At 43.2% G+C, this 16,421-nt stretch overlaps 3 protein-coding genes across 3 annotated transcripts; 1 reads left to right on the top strand and 2 right to left on the bottom strand.

Annotated features, from left to right (window-relative positions):
- Positions 1-1,010: 1,010 nt before the first annotated feature.
- LOC311512314 (uncharacterized protein) lies at positions 1,011-2,652 on the bottom strand. Its single transcript, XM_084613461.1, has 2 exons — positions 2,587-2,652; positions 1,011-2,075 (listed from the first exon to the last, which is right to left on the bottom strand). Exon 2 carries the CDS (start codon positions 2,053-2,055, stop codon positions 1,495-1,497), a length of 561 nt encoding a protein of 186 aa, XP_084469587.1. The 5' UTR covers positions 2,056-2,075; positions 2,587-2,652; the 3' UTR covers positions 1,011-1,494.
- A 5,006-nt stretch (positions 2,653-7,658) lies between these two features.
- LOC311512316 (uncharacterized protein) lies at positions 7,659-10,256 on the top strand. The gene is made up of 2 exons (XM_084613463.1): positions 7,659-7,720; positions 9,256-10,256. The coding sequence occupies exon 2, from the start codon at positions 9,276-9,278 to the stop codon at positions 9,801-9,803; it is 528 nt and encodes a 175-aa protein (XP_084469589.1). The 5' UTR covers positions 7,659-7,720; positions 9,256-9,275; the 3' UTR covers positions 9,804-10,256.
- Positions 10,257-13,082: 2,826 nt separating this feature from the next.
- On the bottom strand, positions 13,083-14,721 carry LOC311512312 (uncharacterized protein). Its single transcript, XM_084613459.1, has 2 exons — positions 14,659-14,721; positions 13,083-14,147 (listed from the first exon to the last, which is right to left on the bottom strand). The coding sequence occupies exon 2, from the start codon at positions 14,125-14,127 to the stop codon at positions 13,567-13,569; it is 561 nt and encodes a 186-aa protein (XP_084469585.1). The 5' UTR covers positions 14,128-14,147; positions 14,659-14,721; the 3' UTR covers positions 13,083-13,566.
- Positions 14,722-16,421: the final 1,700 nt, after the last annotated feature.

Raw genomic sequence — 16,421 nt, 5'->3', positions numbered from 1 at the left:
GGAATATCCCAGGGGTGACCTAATCCGGTCTATAGCATGGAGAGTGGCTCTCCGGTAAACCACACGTCCAGCCGTGACCTGGGCAGGAAGACCGTGTTTCTGACTGGTTAGCCATTTTGACCATGGGGTCTGCCGGTCAGGACAAAGGGCGGTTCAAATTCAGCAGCTCCCACCACAGTTCCACTGAAAAGTCAACACTCATTTTCCTCTGCCGGTTGTTTGCATTCTTGTGGTTTCTTTATGTAATTGAAATCTTTGCAGTTCTCCCCTTGGGCAATAGCACTCGGGTAGGATATGGTGAGGCTTTCTCAGAAGAACAGATTTTGGTTTGATTCACAAACACTCACTGATATTTTGTATATCAATGGTCTTCTATTATTACGATGTCAGGAGTATGTTACCTGAGTGGGAGGCCCAATTTGGAGTACTAGTGTCATTTTCAAATATGTGTGTAAAAGTCTGTACTGTCATTTCCCGAATCAGGTGGTGCTTTATAGCCTGGGAATTTAATCATAAACTTTCTACCTATCATGATACTTAAGCTCTGATTTTAGGCTTTCAAGGGAGGCTGCAGAATCTGATCAGTGGAGGTTTTGAAGAACAGGTTAAACAAACACCTCTTAGGGACGGCGTAGGTGTAGTTGGTCCCACCTCAGAGCAGAGGGATGGACTATATGACCACTCGAGGTCTCCTCCTGCCTTATATTTCAAACAATTCTATGATTCTATAGAATATTTAGAACAGGGAAATATATTCTTTTTGAAAGTCATTCATTTATTCCCATTCTATTAGAGACAAGTGTAACAAGCGGGTAATTCCCTCTTGTGCAGAGAACCTTTGCACAATTCCTTTGACCAATTAATATACTGATTCTCTTCTCTCTTATGAGCATGAGTGAGATTGATGCAGCACATAGAGCTTGTAATGACTTCCAGCAGAGGGGAGAATTTCATCCAGAGTGTTTTGGAAAGAAAGAATGGAGGGGAAAGGAAAACCAGAAGGCCGATAATATGCTGCAGCATAATTTTTAATGGGAATGAGCATCGGAGTTTACACTTACAGAATGAATGCATGCAGAGGACAGAAATTGTATTTTCAGGGTTACAAAGAGAGCTACAACCAATCACCAGCTCCAAAGTGATGCGTGTCACACAATCTGTTCTGCAGTCTTGCAGCCAACCACGCAGTTTGAAAATCATCTCACATTTTCCACCAGATTAAGTCACTTGGGGTGGACCGTTCAGCATCAAAAAGGACAAAGCATAATATGAGCATAAGACGAAAGTGCAAAACCACTAGACTATAAAGAAAAGGTAACATGTAACGAGAAGAAGTCATACAGAGGCCTGGTTTGTATAGGCGATGAACATCCACAGCCCCCACTGATTTCGAGTGGAGTTGCAGGCTCCCATTTTTGAGAAGTTGAGTGGTGAATCTCTCTCTTCTCTTTCATTTCCTGGTTGTTTCTTCTTCCGTGGATCTTTCTTCTGGGTTTAACATGGGCCACAGCTTCCACGGCGAGGGGAATAGCACCTGCTACCATATCTCCTCCCATACCCACATAAGTCCCCATAGCCACCCCCATACCCATACAAGCCCCCATAACGGCATAAGCCCCCATAACCATATGAGCCTCCATAACCGCATAAGCCCCTATAACCATATAAGCCCCCATAACCACCCCCATATAAGCCCCCGTAACCACCCCCATATAAGCCCCCGTAACCACCCCCTAAACCACCTCCATATCTACCCCCATATGTACCACCGTAAACTCCACCATAACCAATTGAGCCACCCAAAATACCACTCCCAGGTACACCCCCAGCTCCATAGGGTAGAGCTGGTAAGGTGCTTTGCACTACGCTGTGTTGAGGGGAAGTAGAGAGAATTGGTCCTGGGAATACCACGGAAACCGGTGGTGGATAGACCAATGCTGTCGAATCTCCACACGAAGTGACACAAGGCTTATCGCGGGTAACAACACATGGATCTGGGCATATGCCAGGATAACATGAGCTGGGTCGGTAACACAGGTCTTGGCAGGAAGACATCTTTTGTGGTGGTCGTAAACCTGAAACACACAGAAGGGAGCGGAGGAAACATAACACGCTGTGGGTAGAGCTGCTGGTCAATAGTTATATTTCAAACCTGACCTCCACGGTTTAATGGAAACAGCAAGGTCAGATCATCAGCCCAGGCAACCCATTGTGATTCCAGTGAAATCACCCGAGGAGCTGGCAATGTGTATTTACACATAAAGGCTCAGAGTATGCAGTCTATTATCCAAGTCGTCTAAGGCTGAGAATTTTCATAGCTGTCTGAAGAATTTACATGTCCAATCCCAAATTATAATTATTGGGAACAGAGGTCCAAATCCCATATGTAGATTTTAAAATCCCAACGAGATATTTTGAAAGTCAGCATGTCCAAACATCTACGATTGACTAGCTACAGAAAGTCTCCTGTGCAAAGAAAGACGCTTCCTGTCCCAACCTTTGTAAAATCACACCACAGGACTTAGGTCAAAATTCAAACTATCAATAAAGCAACAATTGGCAGCACTCGGAGCCGGAGAGACTTACCAAGTTCACCAACGGGAAGAAGTCAAGAGAAGTGGATAGAACAACCTGGAGTTGCAGGCACTTTTATACACCTTCTTAGCCAATGGGAAGGATAGTAGACACCCTTTATGCACTCAGACCTTGTTGTTAACCCAATAAACTATTTTCTTGAATGTGCAAGTCCTCTAATTATTGTAATGGCTTTGGTCATGGTTAATGATTACTATTCAATTCACAGACCCACATAGGATGACATGCATGCTGCTACTGGTAATTCCCGGTCATCTTGTATCTTTATGGTCCTGATCTCATCATGGTATCATTCCATTGGCTTTCTTGGTGTCAACAGGGGACTAAATCTAGCTCCATTCCTTTAATTCTGCTTTGAATAATCTCAGACTATGTGGGTGACTCAGGGGTGTATCACTGATACAATCTGCTGTCATGTACAAGATTCCACATTAGTTCTTTTTATCCGGACTAGTATCTAATTAGCGGCAAGGTGGAGTTTACCCTTGAAACTCCTTGGAGGATCAGAGGTATTACTTAGCATGCTTGGAATACCTACCCATACCAATTCACTATGTGTTTGCGCCAACATGCTTTTGAAATCTGTGGATGTCTTTCCAATCAATGCAATGGCCTTCTAACTAGGCCTCCTGGATTACAATACTCTCCTGGATTCATGGTCAATTTAAGACCTATGAACAACTTCAATACCCGATAAGCCTTCGAAGTGGAGCTGAAGCAGGATCAAAATGGTGAATACATTTTTATTTTCTACCTCTGCCCAGAGATGACATTCAGCCTAATGGGTTTAGGCATTCCCCTCAGAAGAGAAGTGCAGTTAAGTGATCAGTGGTTTAGAGTCAAGGATTCAAGTGATAATCAAAATAGAACCCACAAAGTCTATAATCAAAATAGAACCCACAAAGTCTACTTACTGCAGTGGGAGAAAGGGACTATTTAGTCTGTATTCCTGTTGCAGAAAAGTTGGAATGTGTGGAAATCCAAACACAATTTGCCACGACCTAAACTTTTGGCTTGACGCGCCCATGTGCTGATGAGCAAAATTTAGGGCAAGCAGTTGGTTTAATTCTCAGGAGACTGTACTGGCATATATCTGCTGAATGTACACGGTTGTGATGTTGACATCACTATTATGTTTTCCTTGCATTGCATATGTTCCAGTACATTTTGTTATAATTTTGGAGTACATGTAGGGGTGTAGGTTTATTCGGGACTTGAGTTGGGATGACGGGATGGATATATATTTCCCAGCTCTGTGGAATTGAGAGAATATCCCTGTTTCCTGCTCCTTACCCCCCAATAGCTCCTAATCCTTGCGCGTACAGCTTCAGACATTAATAAAAAGGTGCCAATCTCTTTCATAGCAATTTATGGTTTCCCTGTTTTATGAGGCCAGCAATTCTCACAACACCCATAGGAAACAGGTAGTTATTATCTTCTTACCTAAGAAAGTGATCACTGATGCCCAGAGCCTAACTGACTTGCCCAAGGCCACTCCAGTGGAAAGATTGGGAAACTCAGGCACATCTAATTCCTAATAGTTAACATTTGAACTCTTATATCTCCAGGATGCGTTCAGGGCTCCATAGTGCTGTTTGCAAAATAAGCCGGAGCAGGGTGCAGACAACGTTACTCATGCCAGTGATTTAGTTAAGACTGAATCTCAGAATGCAAACCAGCTCTGTGCAGCATCAGAATACAGTTCCTTGGTTTCTAATTCATACGTGTCAGCAACTGATGCTGATAAACAAACAGAAAATGTTATTTTGTGAAAAGAGATCACTCAGCTTATGTAAGCTGTCATAGTTGACTTTCCTTCAATGGGGCAATGCCAACCTATAGCAGCTGAGAGTGGTGGCTCTCAAATTGCAGTTTATACTCATTTGAATTCAGAAATTTCCAGACTCAGTGCAACCACTTGTCCACATCCTTTAGTGTTCTGTCTCTTCTAGAATAAAGAAACAGAAACCTCAGAAAAATTATGAAGGACAAAGGTGTCCAATATAGAAGAAAATGCCATTTCTTCTTCTTCTTCTTCTTCAAAATTTCTTCATTACACCCCAATGTTAGAGAATCTCTTTGTCAGTCTCTCTCTAATTATACCTGAATATATATGAGAGGCAATCACCATAGTTAAATGGAAATAGTAGGGTGAGATCCTAAGCTGGTGTAAATATGTTGACTCACATGAGTTAGCCAAGTATATTTCTACGTACACGTATTAAAAAGGTACCAGAATAATGTTGTCTAATATCAAAGTAGCTTTAGCCTGAGACTTTTCTTCTTGTCTAAGGATATGAATTAAGCAGAATTAGTGCTCTCGATATGCTGTGTGGCTTTGAAAATAGCTGTTTTATAATATGAAATACAAAATCCACCAATGCCTACAACTTACTAAGTAAAAAGAAACTTTTCTGGGGAAAAAAACCCTTAGCAATACCAAGAATCACAGAGTTTCTCTGCAAGAATCAGTCAGAAGTTAAACTATCAGAAGTGCAACATTGACATAGTTATAAAGCTATTGCATTAAATCAGAATTACGCAGTTCACCTATGAGAATAAGTCAAGAGAAGTGATTAGCAGAACGCTGAGTTGGGAGCACATTCGTATGCAGTTTTAGCCCACCAGAAGGCTAAGAGACACCCTGGGTGCAGGAAGAACGTGTCAATTACAAAACAAAATATTTTGCACAAGTAATTCTTCCCATTACTGGAAAATGTTATGATCACGGTTTAGGATTATAATTCTAACTCATGTCATGCACAAGAGTCCAAATTAGTTCTTTAAATCCAGTATGGTATCTAATTTGGAATTTACTCTGGGATCTCATTAGATAGGAGGGGATATTTTATTTTGCATGCTTTTATGCCTGCCCACCCACCGCTCTTTAGAATGGGCCCTGATCCTAAGCCCACTGAAATCCAAGGCCATCTTTGCAATGAGTTGAGTTTCCTCCAAATAAGGACCTGAAGGTTGCAATCCTCTCCTCCATATAGGGACAGCAAAAAGACTATGCCCCATTTAGACGCCTCTTAAACATTCAAAGGAGTGCTAAAGGGGATTGAAGTGGAGCAGAGGTCTCTAGGCTGGCCCGCTACTCTAGGGTTAATTTCATTCTACCATGCTTAGGAACTTGGCTGTGAAGGGACCTACAGTCATGGGAGTTTTGAATCAACCCCAATGACGTTTCTGCACTGGACACGAGCTGGAAATCTGGCTCTCTATTTCAAGGAATATGTTGCTAGGCACTCCAGCTCTAGATGTTCTCTGTATTCTTTTTCTCTTTGAAGGAAAAGCATCCTCAGTTTTTAGGCAGGTCTGTACACTTTTTAGCAGGCTGTTCTGACTCTACTTGAAAGCTCCCGAGTCCTTCAGCATAAAACATTAAGACCCAGAAGCCAAGAATTTCAAAAGTGACTGGTGATTTCTGATGCCTGCTTGAGGCAGGGAACAGAGTAGGAATTAAGCATTTTGAAAAACAGGGAATAACAAGGTAGGTGATGTTGGGCACCAATATCACCAGTCACTTTTGAAAATCTTGGCCTTGTATTTAGCCACAAGTGAACCTTGGTAAACTGATAACCTCCCTCTCTTTCATCTCCCCATATAGGAAAAGGGTGGTGGTCATAAATTACTCATTCTGGGGGGATTCCAATCTACTTATCCATGTGAGAATGTTGCACAGTGACTACTAACACAGCAGCTAAACCTTTCCTAGGTGAACTTCTCTGACAGAGGTGCTACTGGGTATTATTGCACAAAAGATATAGGACCAGAGGAACTACTGAGCAATTTCTATGTGCCTGGATATCCAAAGAGATTTCTCTAGTAAGCTTCATAGAGTCTTTTGTTCTTCCTGCTTCCCTAGTAATAGGAAACTATTTGAGGGATTTACTTAGCAGTTAAAAAAACATTCTGAGAATGGTGGTATTGATTTCTAATGGTGGTATTGATCCGGTGCTAAGGTTGGTCAGATTCTTGATTAGTCTTATTTCTCCTGGAAGCTCATTCCTCAACCATGCCGCCTCCGTCCCCCCGATGACTAAGTAGACTTTATTTCCATCTCTCCTGGTATTCTTCCCAGGTTTTGTCAGGAACATTGTCCCTGAAGAACACCACTGACTTGCTAGGTTATGAATGGAAGTGCGGTTCCAAGATTTTAATCCTAAACCTTTAAACAACACTGCACTCCTTCCTTTCATCTACTGCCACTTTTTCATGCAACTCAGGGAAATAACTTCAGTAAGCAAACCTTGTGTATTCAATTTTGTTCATCGCTTGAGTCCTTGACTCTAAAGCACGGATCATGTCTTCAGACTGGAATGTTGAAGTGCTTTAGACTGAGTGTTATCTCCGGGCACGGCTAGAACACAAAAGAATATGCACCATTTTGAGACTGCTTCAACTCCACTTTGAAGGCTTATCGGGTATTGAAGTTGTTCACAGGTCTTAAATTGGCCATGAATCCAGGAGAGTATTGTAATCCAGAAGGCCTGGTTTGAAGGCCATTGCATTGATTGGAAAGACATTCATGGCTTTCAAAAGCATCTTGGCACAACACATAGTGAATACGTATGGGTAGGTACTGCAAGCACTCTAAGTAATACCTCCGATCCTCCAAGGAGTTTCAAGGGTAAACTCCACCTTGCTGCTAATTAGATACTAGTCTGGAAACAAAGAACTAACATGGAATCCTGTGCATGACAGCAGATTGTTCTAGTGATACACCTCTGAGTCACCCTCATATGCTGAAGTTATTCAAAGCAGAATTGAAGAAATGGAGCAAGATTTAGTCCCATTTTGACACCAAGAAAGTCAGTGGGATGATACCATGAAGATATCAGGCACTTAAAGATTCAAGATGAAAGGGACCTGCCGGTAGCAGCATGCATGTCATCCTGTGTGGGTCTGTGAATTGAATAGTAATCATTAACCATGATCAAAGCCATTACAATAATTAGAGGAGTTGCACATTCAAGAAAATAGTTTATTGGGTTAACAACAAGGTCCGAGTGCATAAAGGGTGTCTACTATCCTTCCCATTGGCTAAGAAAGTGTATAAAAGTGCCTGCAACTCCAGGTTCTTCTATCCACTTCTCTCGACTCCTTCCCCTTGGTGAGCTTGGTAAGTCTACTTGGCTCCAATTGATACAATTGCTGCTTTAGTGAATGTTTTCACTTTGAACTAATTCCTGCTCTAATAGGGTGTGACTTTAGAAATGTTGGGACGGGGCATCTTTCTTTGGGTAGGAGTCTTTCTGTAGCTAGTCAATTGCAGGTATTGGTGGATGCTGTCTTTTCAAACTATCTGGTTGGGATTTTCAAATCTGCATATGGGATTTGGACCCCATTCCCAAAAATTATAATTGGAGATTGGACATGGAAATTCCTTACACAATTATGAGAAATCTCAGCCTCTGTCTACTTTGATACTAGACTGCACTACTCTGACCCTTGATATATAAATACACATGGCCAGATCTTCAGCTGACTTCATTGGAGTCACAAAGGTTTACTTGGGTGATGATCTGACTCTACCATTTCCATAAAACATTGGAGATCAGATTTCAAATATAATTTTTGAAAAGCAGTTCTATGGTCCTTTTCTGATATAGTTGTAGATATAGAAAAAACTCAGAGTATACACACAGACATATATATATATGTAGTCTCCTTCAGGGCAAAGTTAGCCTGTGCTTTAGGTGTGTTGGGCAGAAAGTCACTTTAAGGGCACTATACTCCATAGTGGACAACTTCAGAACTCTTATACCTTAAATTGAGGCGTGTGATGCTGCACATTACTAGAGATAATATATTGGGTGAGATGGACCACTGACCTGATGCAATACGGCAATATTTGACTTTTTACTGGTACAACTCATGATTTTCGATCCAGATCTTTAGCTGCTGTAAGTCAAAGTAGCACATTTGAGTGAAAGGCAAGTATGATGATTTAGACGATCTGAGGGGTCTAGACCCTGTGTTAAACTGGTTTAACAAGAACACTTGAACAATTTACTGCACCTCCATAATTGTCTAAAATGGTTTGAAAATTGCAGCCATCCATGATGGAAACATTCTCTATTGTGGGTTAGGAATTAGTCTGAGTCTTTTTTACTCGTCCTTCAGGGGCTGGTGGGAATGGAAGGTCATGTGGCCATGGCACAAATAGGGCCTCAGAAAACCTGCTTCAGGACATGCTCTCTGGCACAGGTTTCCTTGTGATCTTGGGCAAGTCCAAAGGGACCAGAATCTCAAAAGAGCTCAGCACTCACTAATCCTAGCTGGACTGGAAACCTATCCTTGAACCTCCTGAAACCAAAACCACAGAGAGACTAAGGCATCTAACCGCCCCTTTCGTCCCAGGCAGAACCTGAGAGTGGGCATTCACTTTTCGATTTTACTTGTGGATCCCAATCCAGTAGATATTCTCAGTGTGCCCCTACCAGTTCGGACCTCACAGAAAAGACAGCTGAGGCAACTATGTCAGCAATACTGGGGGCTGGCTGGTTGGTGTGGATGTTTATAAGAATACCCGGATACATAGCCTGCAGAAAGGGACCTACATAGCCCCCATTATCATAGAACACCAGCGATGATTCTCCTATTCCATTGTCAACAAAGTGTTATGTTTTCTCTGCTCCCTTCTGTGTGTTTCAGGTTTACAACCACCACAAAAGATGTCTTCCTGCCAAGACCTGTGTTACCGACCCAGCTCATGTTATCCTGGCATATGCCCAGATCCATGTGTTGTTACCCGCGATGAGCCTTGTGTCACTTCGTGTGGAGATTCGACAGCAGTGGTCTATCCACCACCGGTTTCCGTGGTATTCCCAGGACCAATTCTCTCTACTTCCCCTCAACACAGCATAGTGCAAAGCACCTTACCAGCTCTACCCTATGGAGCTGGGGGTGTATCTGGGGGTGGTATTTTGGGTGGCTCAATTGGTTATGGTGGAGTTTACGGTGGTGCATACGGGGGTAGATATGGAGGTGGTGGTTATGGGGGCTTATATGGGAGTGGTTATGGGGGCTTATATGGGGGTGGTTATGGGGGCTTATATGGTTATAGGGGCTTATGCGGTTATGGGGGCTCGTATGGGTACGGGGGTGGATACGGGGGTGGCTATGGGGACTTATGTGGGTACGGGAGGAGATATGGAAGCAGGTGCTATTCCCCTCGCCGTGGAAGCTGTGGCCCATGTTAAACCCAGAAGAAAGATCCACGGAAGAAGAAACAACCAGGAAATGAAAGAGAAGAGAGAGATTCACCACTCAACTACAACACTACTCAAATCAGTGCGGGTTTTGGTTGTTCCTTGCCTGTATAAATCAGGCCTATCTATGCTTTCCTCTTGTTACCTGTTACCTTAGCTTTATGGTCTATATTGTTCTGCAGCTTAGTCTTATGCTCATATTGGGCTTTTGTCCTATTTGATGCTGAGGAGAAAAAAAATGGTTTAAGACAGGACATGACTGCCAAACTCTACAACTTCAAGAAAGAAAGCAGAATACCTTCTGCGAAATGCATCACCATGGACCGGTGACTGGTTGTAGCTCTCTTTGTAACCCTGAAAGTATATTCTTTGTACTCTGCATTACTTCATTCTGTGAGTGTAAACGGCACTGCTCATTCCCATTAAAAATTATACTGCATCATAGTATCGGCCTTCTGGTTTTCCTTTCCCCTCCATTCTTTCTCTCCAAAACACTCTGGGTGATTTTCTCCCCTGTGAAGATGTTTAGTACCAGCTCTATGCACTGCATCAATCTCACTCAGGCTCATAAGTAAGAAGAGACTCAGACACATTCCTTGGTCAATGGCATTGGGCAGGTCCTCTGGACCGGAGGGAATTTCTCTCTTGATGCACATTTCACTACTGGTGTTATTGAATGGGAGTTTTCCTTCCTGCAGAGGTATCGTTACCGCACCGTGTAACTCAGAGGTCCCCACACTGTGGAGCACTCCCCACTGGGAGAGTGTGGGGGGTGGAGGAACATTCGGGGGAGGGTGCGATGGAGCCCGGGCCAGCCCCAACAGGGGACAGGGAAGGAGCACCACCTAGCCCTGCTCTGAGCTCCTCTCCTACTCCGCCCCCAGCTGCAGCCTCGGGTCCGTGCCCAGCCTTGGCTCCAGCCATGGCTCCGCCCATGCTGCTGGCCCTGGCCCCACCCTTGGCCCCGGTTCCCACTCCATTCCCAGGCCCACACCACCCCCAGCTGCCACCCCAGCCTCATCCCCCTTACCCCTGTCCACATCCCCAAACCCCGGGAGCTGCAGCCCCACTCCCGGATCTGGCTCCGGGTCAGGGACTGTGGTCAGGGGAAAAGTTTGAAAAGTTTGAGGACCACTGATCTAGCTACATATCACCAAAAGGATAGGATGGAAAGAAATAAATGCCTTTCAACTTTAATATAGTTCCCTGTTCAAAATATTTTATTCATGGGGCTCAAAAATAATTACTCTCCTCTTATACTTTAATATATCATGTTACCTAACTTTTAAGGGTGTGTGAGTGCTGCTCTCCTCGGAAAAAAATCCGAAAGATTCTTTTAGTAGACTCATACATTTCCTCCAGTTGAGAGCTCATCTATAAGTTCTAAAACATGGCTTGTTTCACCTCTCACAAAATGTTCTGAGGCTCTGTTCCTGGAAACCCAATGCACGTCCTTCACTTTAAACATGTGGTTGTGTGTTTGAACTTAAGAGGCTATTGAAATGGTTCAAGGTTAGCAGCTCTGTAAGTTCCTGCAAGTTTGTGGCCCGAGATTGCATAAATAAAAGAAAATTCCTCTCCTCTTTTCTTGGCATTATATAGTGAGAGACAGAGGTTAGAATCCAGCTAGGGAGCAGTCATTGACACCAGTGCCAAATGTGTTTCAGATACTACAAATCTTCTATATTACATGCACTTTCAATTTATTTTTGGCACATGGAAATGAATGTTTGAGGTGCAGAAGACTGGGGAATTTTTCTCATTTCAGCTTCATAGTGGAACCTTGGTCTCCTATCCACTGGAGATACGTTAAAGTAACCCCTTGTCAGTGTTTGTTTTGATGTGTTCATAAACTGGATTGCAACAATTTCTAGTATTTCATCCCATAGTCAAATGAGGCGATCTAACGTTGATTTATCAGAAAATGTGGGTTGATGTATCTATGCACTGATAGACAGGATTTAGGGTAAACAGCTGATTTTACCCTCAGGATGCTGTATTGGGATACAGCTGGTGAATGTGTTGTTTTTGTTGTGACGTTCACTAACCACAGTGGGGGGTTTCTATTTGGGTCAAGCCAAACTGTGTTCAGGTTTCCACGTTTCAATACATTTTGTCACAATTTTAGAGCATATGTAATTTTGGAACGGGGGGTGTAAAGCGATTCAGTGTTTGGGGAGGGCTGGTGAGGAGGGAGGGGTATATATCTCACACCTCTGCAGCCTTCAGCCATAGCTGGGTCTGAAAAACTCACTAGCAGGGAATATCCCAGGGGTGACCTAATCCGGTCTATAGCATGGAGAGTGGCTCTCCGGTAAACCACACGTCCAGCCGTGACCTGGGCAGGAAGACCGTGTTTCTGACTGGTTAGCCATTTTGACCATGGGGTCTGCCGGTCAGGACAAAGGGCGGTTCAAATTCAGCAGCTCCCACCACAGTTCCACTGAAAAGTCAACACGCATTTTCCTCTGCCGGTTGTTTGCATTCTTGTGGTTTCTTTATGTAATTGAAATCTTTGCAGTTCTCCCCTTGGGCAATAGCACTTGGGTAGGATATGGTGAGGCTTTCTCAGAAGAACAGATTTTGGTTTGATTCACAAACACTCACTGATATTTTGTATATCAATGGTCTTCTATTATTACGATGTCAGGAGTATGTTACCTGAGTGGGAGGCCCAATTTGGAGTACTAGTGTCATTTTCAAATATGTGTGTAAAAGTCTGTACTGTCATTTCCCGAATCAGGTGGTGCTTTATAGCCTGGGAATTTAATCATAAACTTTCTACCTATCATGATACTTAAGCTCTGATTTTAGGCTTTCAAGGGAGGCTGCAGAATCTGATCAGTGGAGGTTTTGAAGAACAGGTTAAACAAACACCTCTTAGGGACGGCGTAGGTGTAGTTGGTCCCACCTCAGAGCAGAGGGATGGACTATATGACCACTCGAGGTCTCCTCCTGCCTTATATTTCAAACAATTCTATGATTCTATAGAATATTTAGAACAGGGAAATATATTCTTTTTGAAAGTCATTCATTTATTCCCATTCTATTAGAGACAAGTGTAACAAGCGGGTAATTCCCTCTTGTGCAGAGAACCTTTGCACAATTCCTTTGACCAATTAATGTACTGATTCTCTTCTCTCTTATGAGCATGAGTGAGATTGATGCAGCACATAGAGCTTGTACTGACTTCCTGCAGAGGGGAGAATTTCATCCAGAGTGTTTTGGAAAGAAAGAATGGAGGGGAAAGGAAAACCAGAAGGCCGATAATATGCTGCAGCATAATTTTTAATGGGAATGAGCATCGGAGTTTACACTTACAGAATGAATGCATGCAGAGGACAGAAATTGTATTTTCAGGGTTACAAAGAGAGCTACAACCAATCACCAGCTCCAAAGTGATGCGTGTCACACAATCTGTTCTGCAGTCTTGCAGCCAACCACGCAGTTTGAAAATCATCTCACATTTTCCACCAGATTAAGTCACTTGGGGTGGACCGTTCAGCATCAAAAAGGACAAAGCATAATATGAGCATAAGACGAAAGTGCAAAACCACTAGACTATAAAGAAAAGGTAACATGTAACGAGAAGAAGTCATACAGAGGCCTGGTTTGTATAGGCGATGAACATCCACAGCCCCCACTGATTTCGAGTGGAGTTGCAGGCTCCCATTTTTGAGAAGTTGAGTGGTGAATCTCTCTCTTCTCTTTCATTTCCTGGTTGTTTCTTCTTCCGTGGATCTTTCTTCTGGGTTTAACATGGGCCACAGCTTCCACGGCGAGGGGAATAGCACCTGCTACCATATCTCCTCCCATACCCACATAAGTCCCCATAGCCACCCCCATACCCATACAAGCCCCCATAACGGCATAAGCCCCCATAACCATATGAGCCTCCATAACCGCATAAGCCCCTATAACCATATAAGCCCCCATAACCACCCCCATATAAGCCCCCGTAACCACCCCCATATAAGCCCCCGTAACCACCCCCTAAACCACCTCCATATCTACCCCCATATGTACCACCGTAAACTCCACCATAACCAATTGAGCCACCCAAAATACCACTCCCAGGTACACCCCCAGCTCCATAGGGTAGAGCTGGTAAGGTGCTTTGCACTACGCTGTGTTGAGGGGAAGTAGAGAGAATTGGTCCTGGGAATACCACGGAAACCGGTGGTGGATAGACCAATGCTGTCGAATCTCCACACGAAGTGACACAAGGCTCATCGCGGGTAACAACACATGGATCTGGGCATATGCCAGGATAACATGAGCTGGGTCGGTAACACAGGTCTTGGCAGGAAGACATCTTTTGTGGTGGTCGTAAACCTGAAACACACAGAAGGGAGCGGAGGAAACATAACACGCTGTGGGTAGAGCTGCTGGTCAATAGTTATATTTCAAACCTGACCTCCACGGTTTAATGGAAACAGCAAGGTCAGATCATCAGCCCAGGCAACCCATTGTGATTCCAGTGAAATCACCCGAGGAGCTGGCAATGTGTATTTACACATAAAGGCTCAGAGTATGCAGTCTATTATCCAAGTCGTCTAAGACTGAGAAATTTCATAGCTGTCTGAAGAATTTACATGTCCAATCCCAAATTATAATTATTGGGAACAGAGGTCCAAATCCCATATGTAGATTTTAAAATCCCAACGAGATATTTTGAAAGTCAGCATGTCCAAACATCTACGATTGACTAGCTACAGAAAGTCTCCTGTGCAAAGAAAGACGCTTCCTGTCCCAACCTTTGTAAAATCACACCACAGGACTTAGGTCAAAATTCAAACTATCAATAAAGCAACAATTGGCAGCACTCGGAGCCGGAGAGACTTACCAAGTTCACCAACGGGAAGAAGTCAAGAGAAGTGGATAGAACAACTTGGAGTTGCAGGCACTTTTATACACCTTCTTAGCCAATGGGAAGGATAGTAGACACCCTTTATGCACTCAGACCTTGTTGTTAACCCAATAAACTATTTTCTTGAATGTGCAAGTCCTCTAATTATTGTAATGGCTTTGGTCATGGTTAATGATTACTATTCAATTCACAGACCCACATAGGATGACATGCATGCTGCTACTGGTAATTCCCGGTCATCTTGTATCTTTATGGTCCTGATCTCATCATGGTATCATTCCATTGGCTTTCTTGGTGTCAACAGGGGACTAAATCTAGCTCCATTCCTTTAATTCTGCTTTGAATAATCTCAGACTATGTGGGTGACTCAGGGGTGTATCACTGATACAATCTGCTGTCATGTACAAGATTCCACATTAGTTCTTTTTATCTGGACTAGTATCTAATTAGCGGCAAGGTGGAGTTTACCCTTGAAACTCCTTGGAGGATCAGAGGTATTACTTAGCATGCTTGGAATACCTACCCATACCAATTCACTATGTGTTTGCGCCAACATGCTTTTGAAATCTGTGGATGTCTTTCCAATCAATGCAATGGCCTTCTAACTAGGCCTCCTGGATTACAATACTCTCCTGGATTCATGGTCAATTTAAGACCTATGAACAACTTCAATACCCGATAAGCCTTCGAAGTGGAGCTGAAGCAGGATCAAAATGGTGAATACATTTTTATTTTCTACCTCTGCCCAGAGATGACATTCAGCCTAATGGGTTTAGGCATTCCCCTCAGAAGAGAAGTGCAGTTAAGTGATCAGTGGTTTAGAGTCAAGGATTCAAGTGATAATCAAAATAGAACCCACAAAGTCTATAATCAAAATAGAACCCACAAAGTCTACTTACTGCAGTGGGAGAAAGGGACTATTTAGTCTGTATTCCTGTTGCAGAAAAGTTGGAATGTGTGGAAATCCAAACACAATTTGCCACGACCTAAACTTTTGGCTTGACGCGCCCATGTGCTGATGAGCAAAATTTAGGGCAAGCAGTTGGTTTAATTCTCAGGAGACTGTACTGGCATATATCTGCTGAATGTACACGGTTGTGATGTTGACATCACTATTATGTTTTCCTTGCATTGCATATGTTCCAGTACATTTTGTTATAATTTTGGAGTACATGTAGGGGTGTAGGTTTATTCGGGACTTGAGTTGGGATGACGGGATGGATATATATTTCCCAGCTCTGTGGAATTGAGAGAATATCCCTGTTTCCTGCTCCTTACCCCCCAATAGCTCCTAATCCTTGCGCGTACAGCTTCAGACATTAATAAAAAGGTGCCAATCTCTTTCATAGCAATTTATGGTTTCCCTGTTTTATGAGGCCAGCAATTCTCACAACACCCATAGGAAACAGGTAGTTATTATCTTCTTACCTAAGAAAGTGATCACTGATGCCCAGAGCCTAACTGACTTGCCCAAGGCCACTCCAGTGGAAAGATTGGGAAACTCAGGCACATCTAATTCCTAATAGTTAACATTTGAACTCTTATATCTCCAGGATGCGTTCAGGGCTCCATAGTGCTGTTTGCAAAATAAGCCGGAGCAGGGTGCAGACAACGTTACTCATGCCAGTGATTTAGTTAAGACTGAATCTCAGAATGCAAACCAGCTCTGTGCAGCATCAGAATACAGTTCCTTGGTTTCTAATTCATACGTGTCAGCAACTGATGCTGATAAACAAACA

The sequence above is a fragment of the Lepidochelys olivacea genome, assembly GCF_965140295.1.
Source record: "Lepidochelys olivacea isolate rLepOli2 genome assembly, chromosome: 24".
NCBI classification, from domain to species: Eukaryota; Metazoa; Chordata; order Testudines; family Cheloniidae; genus Lepidochelys; species Lepidochelys olivacea.
This window is presented reverse-complemented; position numbering and strand designations above follow the sequence as displayed.

Excerpts from the sequence above, each read along its gene's own strand:
- LOC311512314 (XM_084613461.1), bottom strand. The coding sequence starts at position 2,055 with ATGTCTTCCTGCCAAGACCTGTGTTACCGACCCAGCTCATGTTATCCT.
- LOC311512312 (XM_084613459.1), bottom strand. The coding sequence starts at position 14,127 with ATGTCTTCCTGCCAAGACCTGTGTTACCGACCCAGCTCATGTTATCCT.
- LOC311512316 (XM_084613463.1), top strand. The coding sequence starts at position 9,276 with ATGTCTTCCTGCCAAGACCTGTGTTACCGACCCAGCTCATGTTATCCT.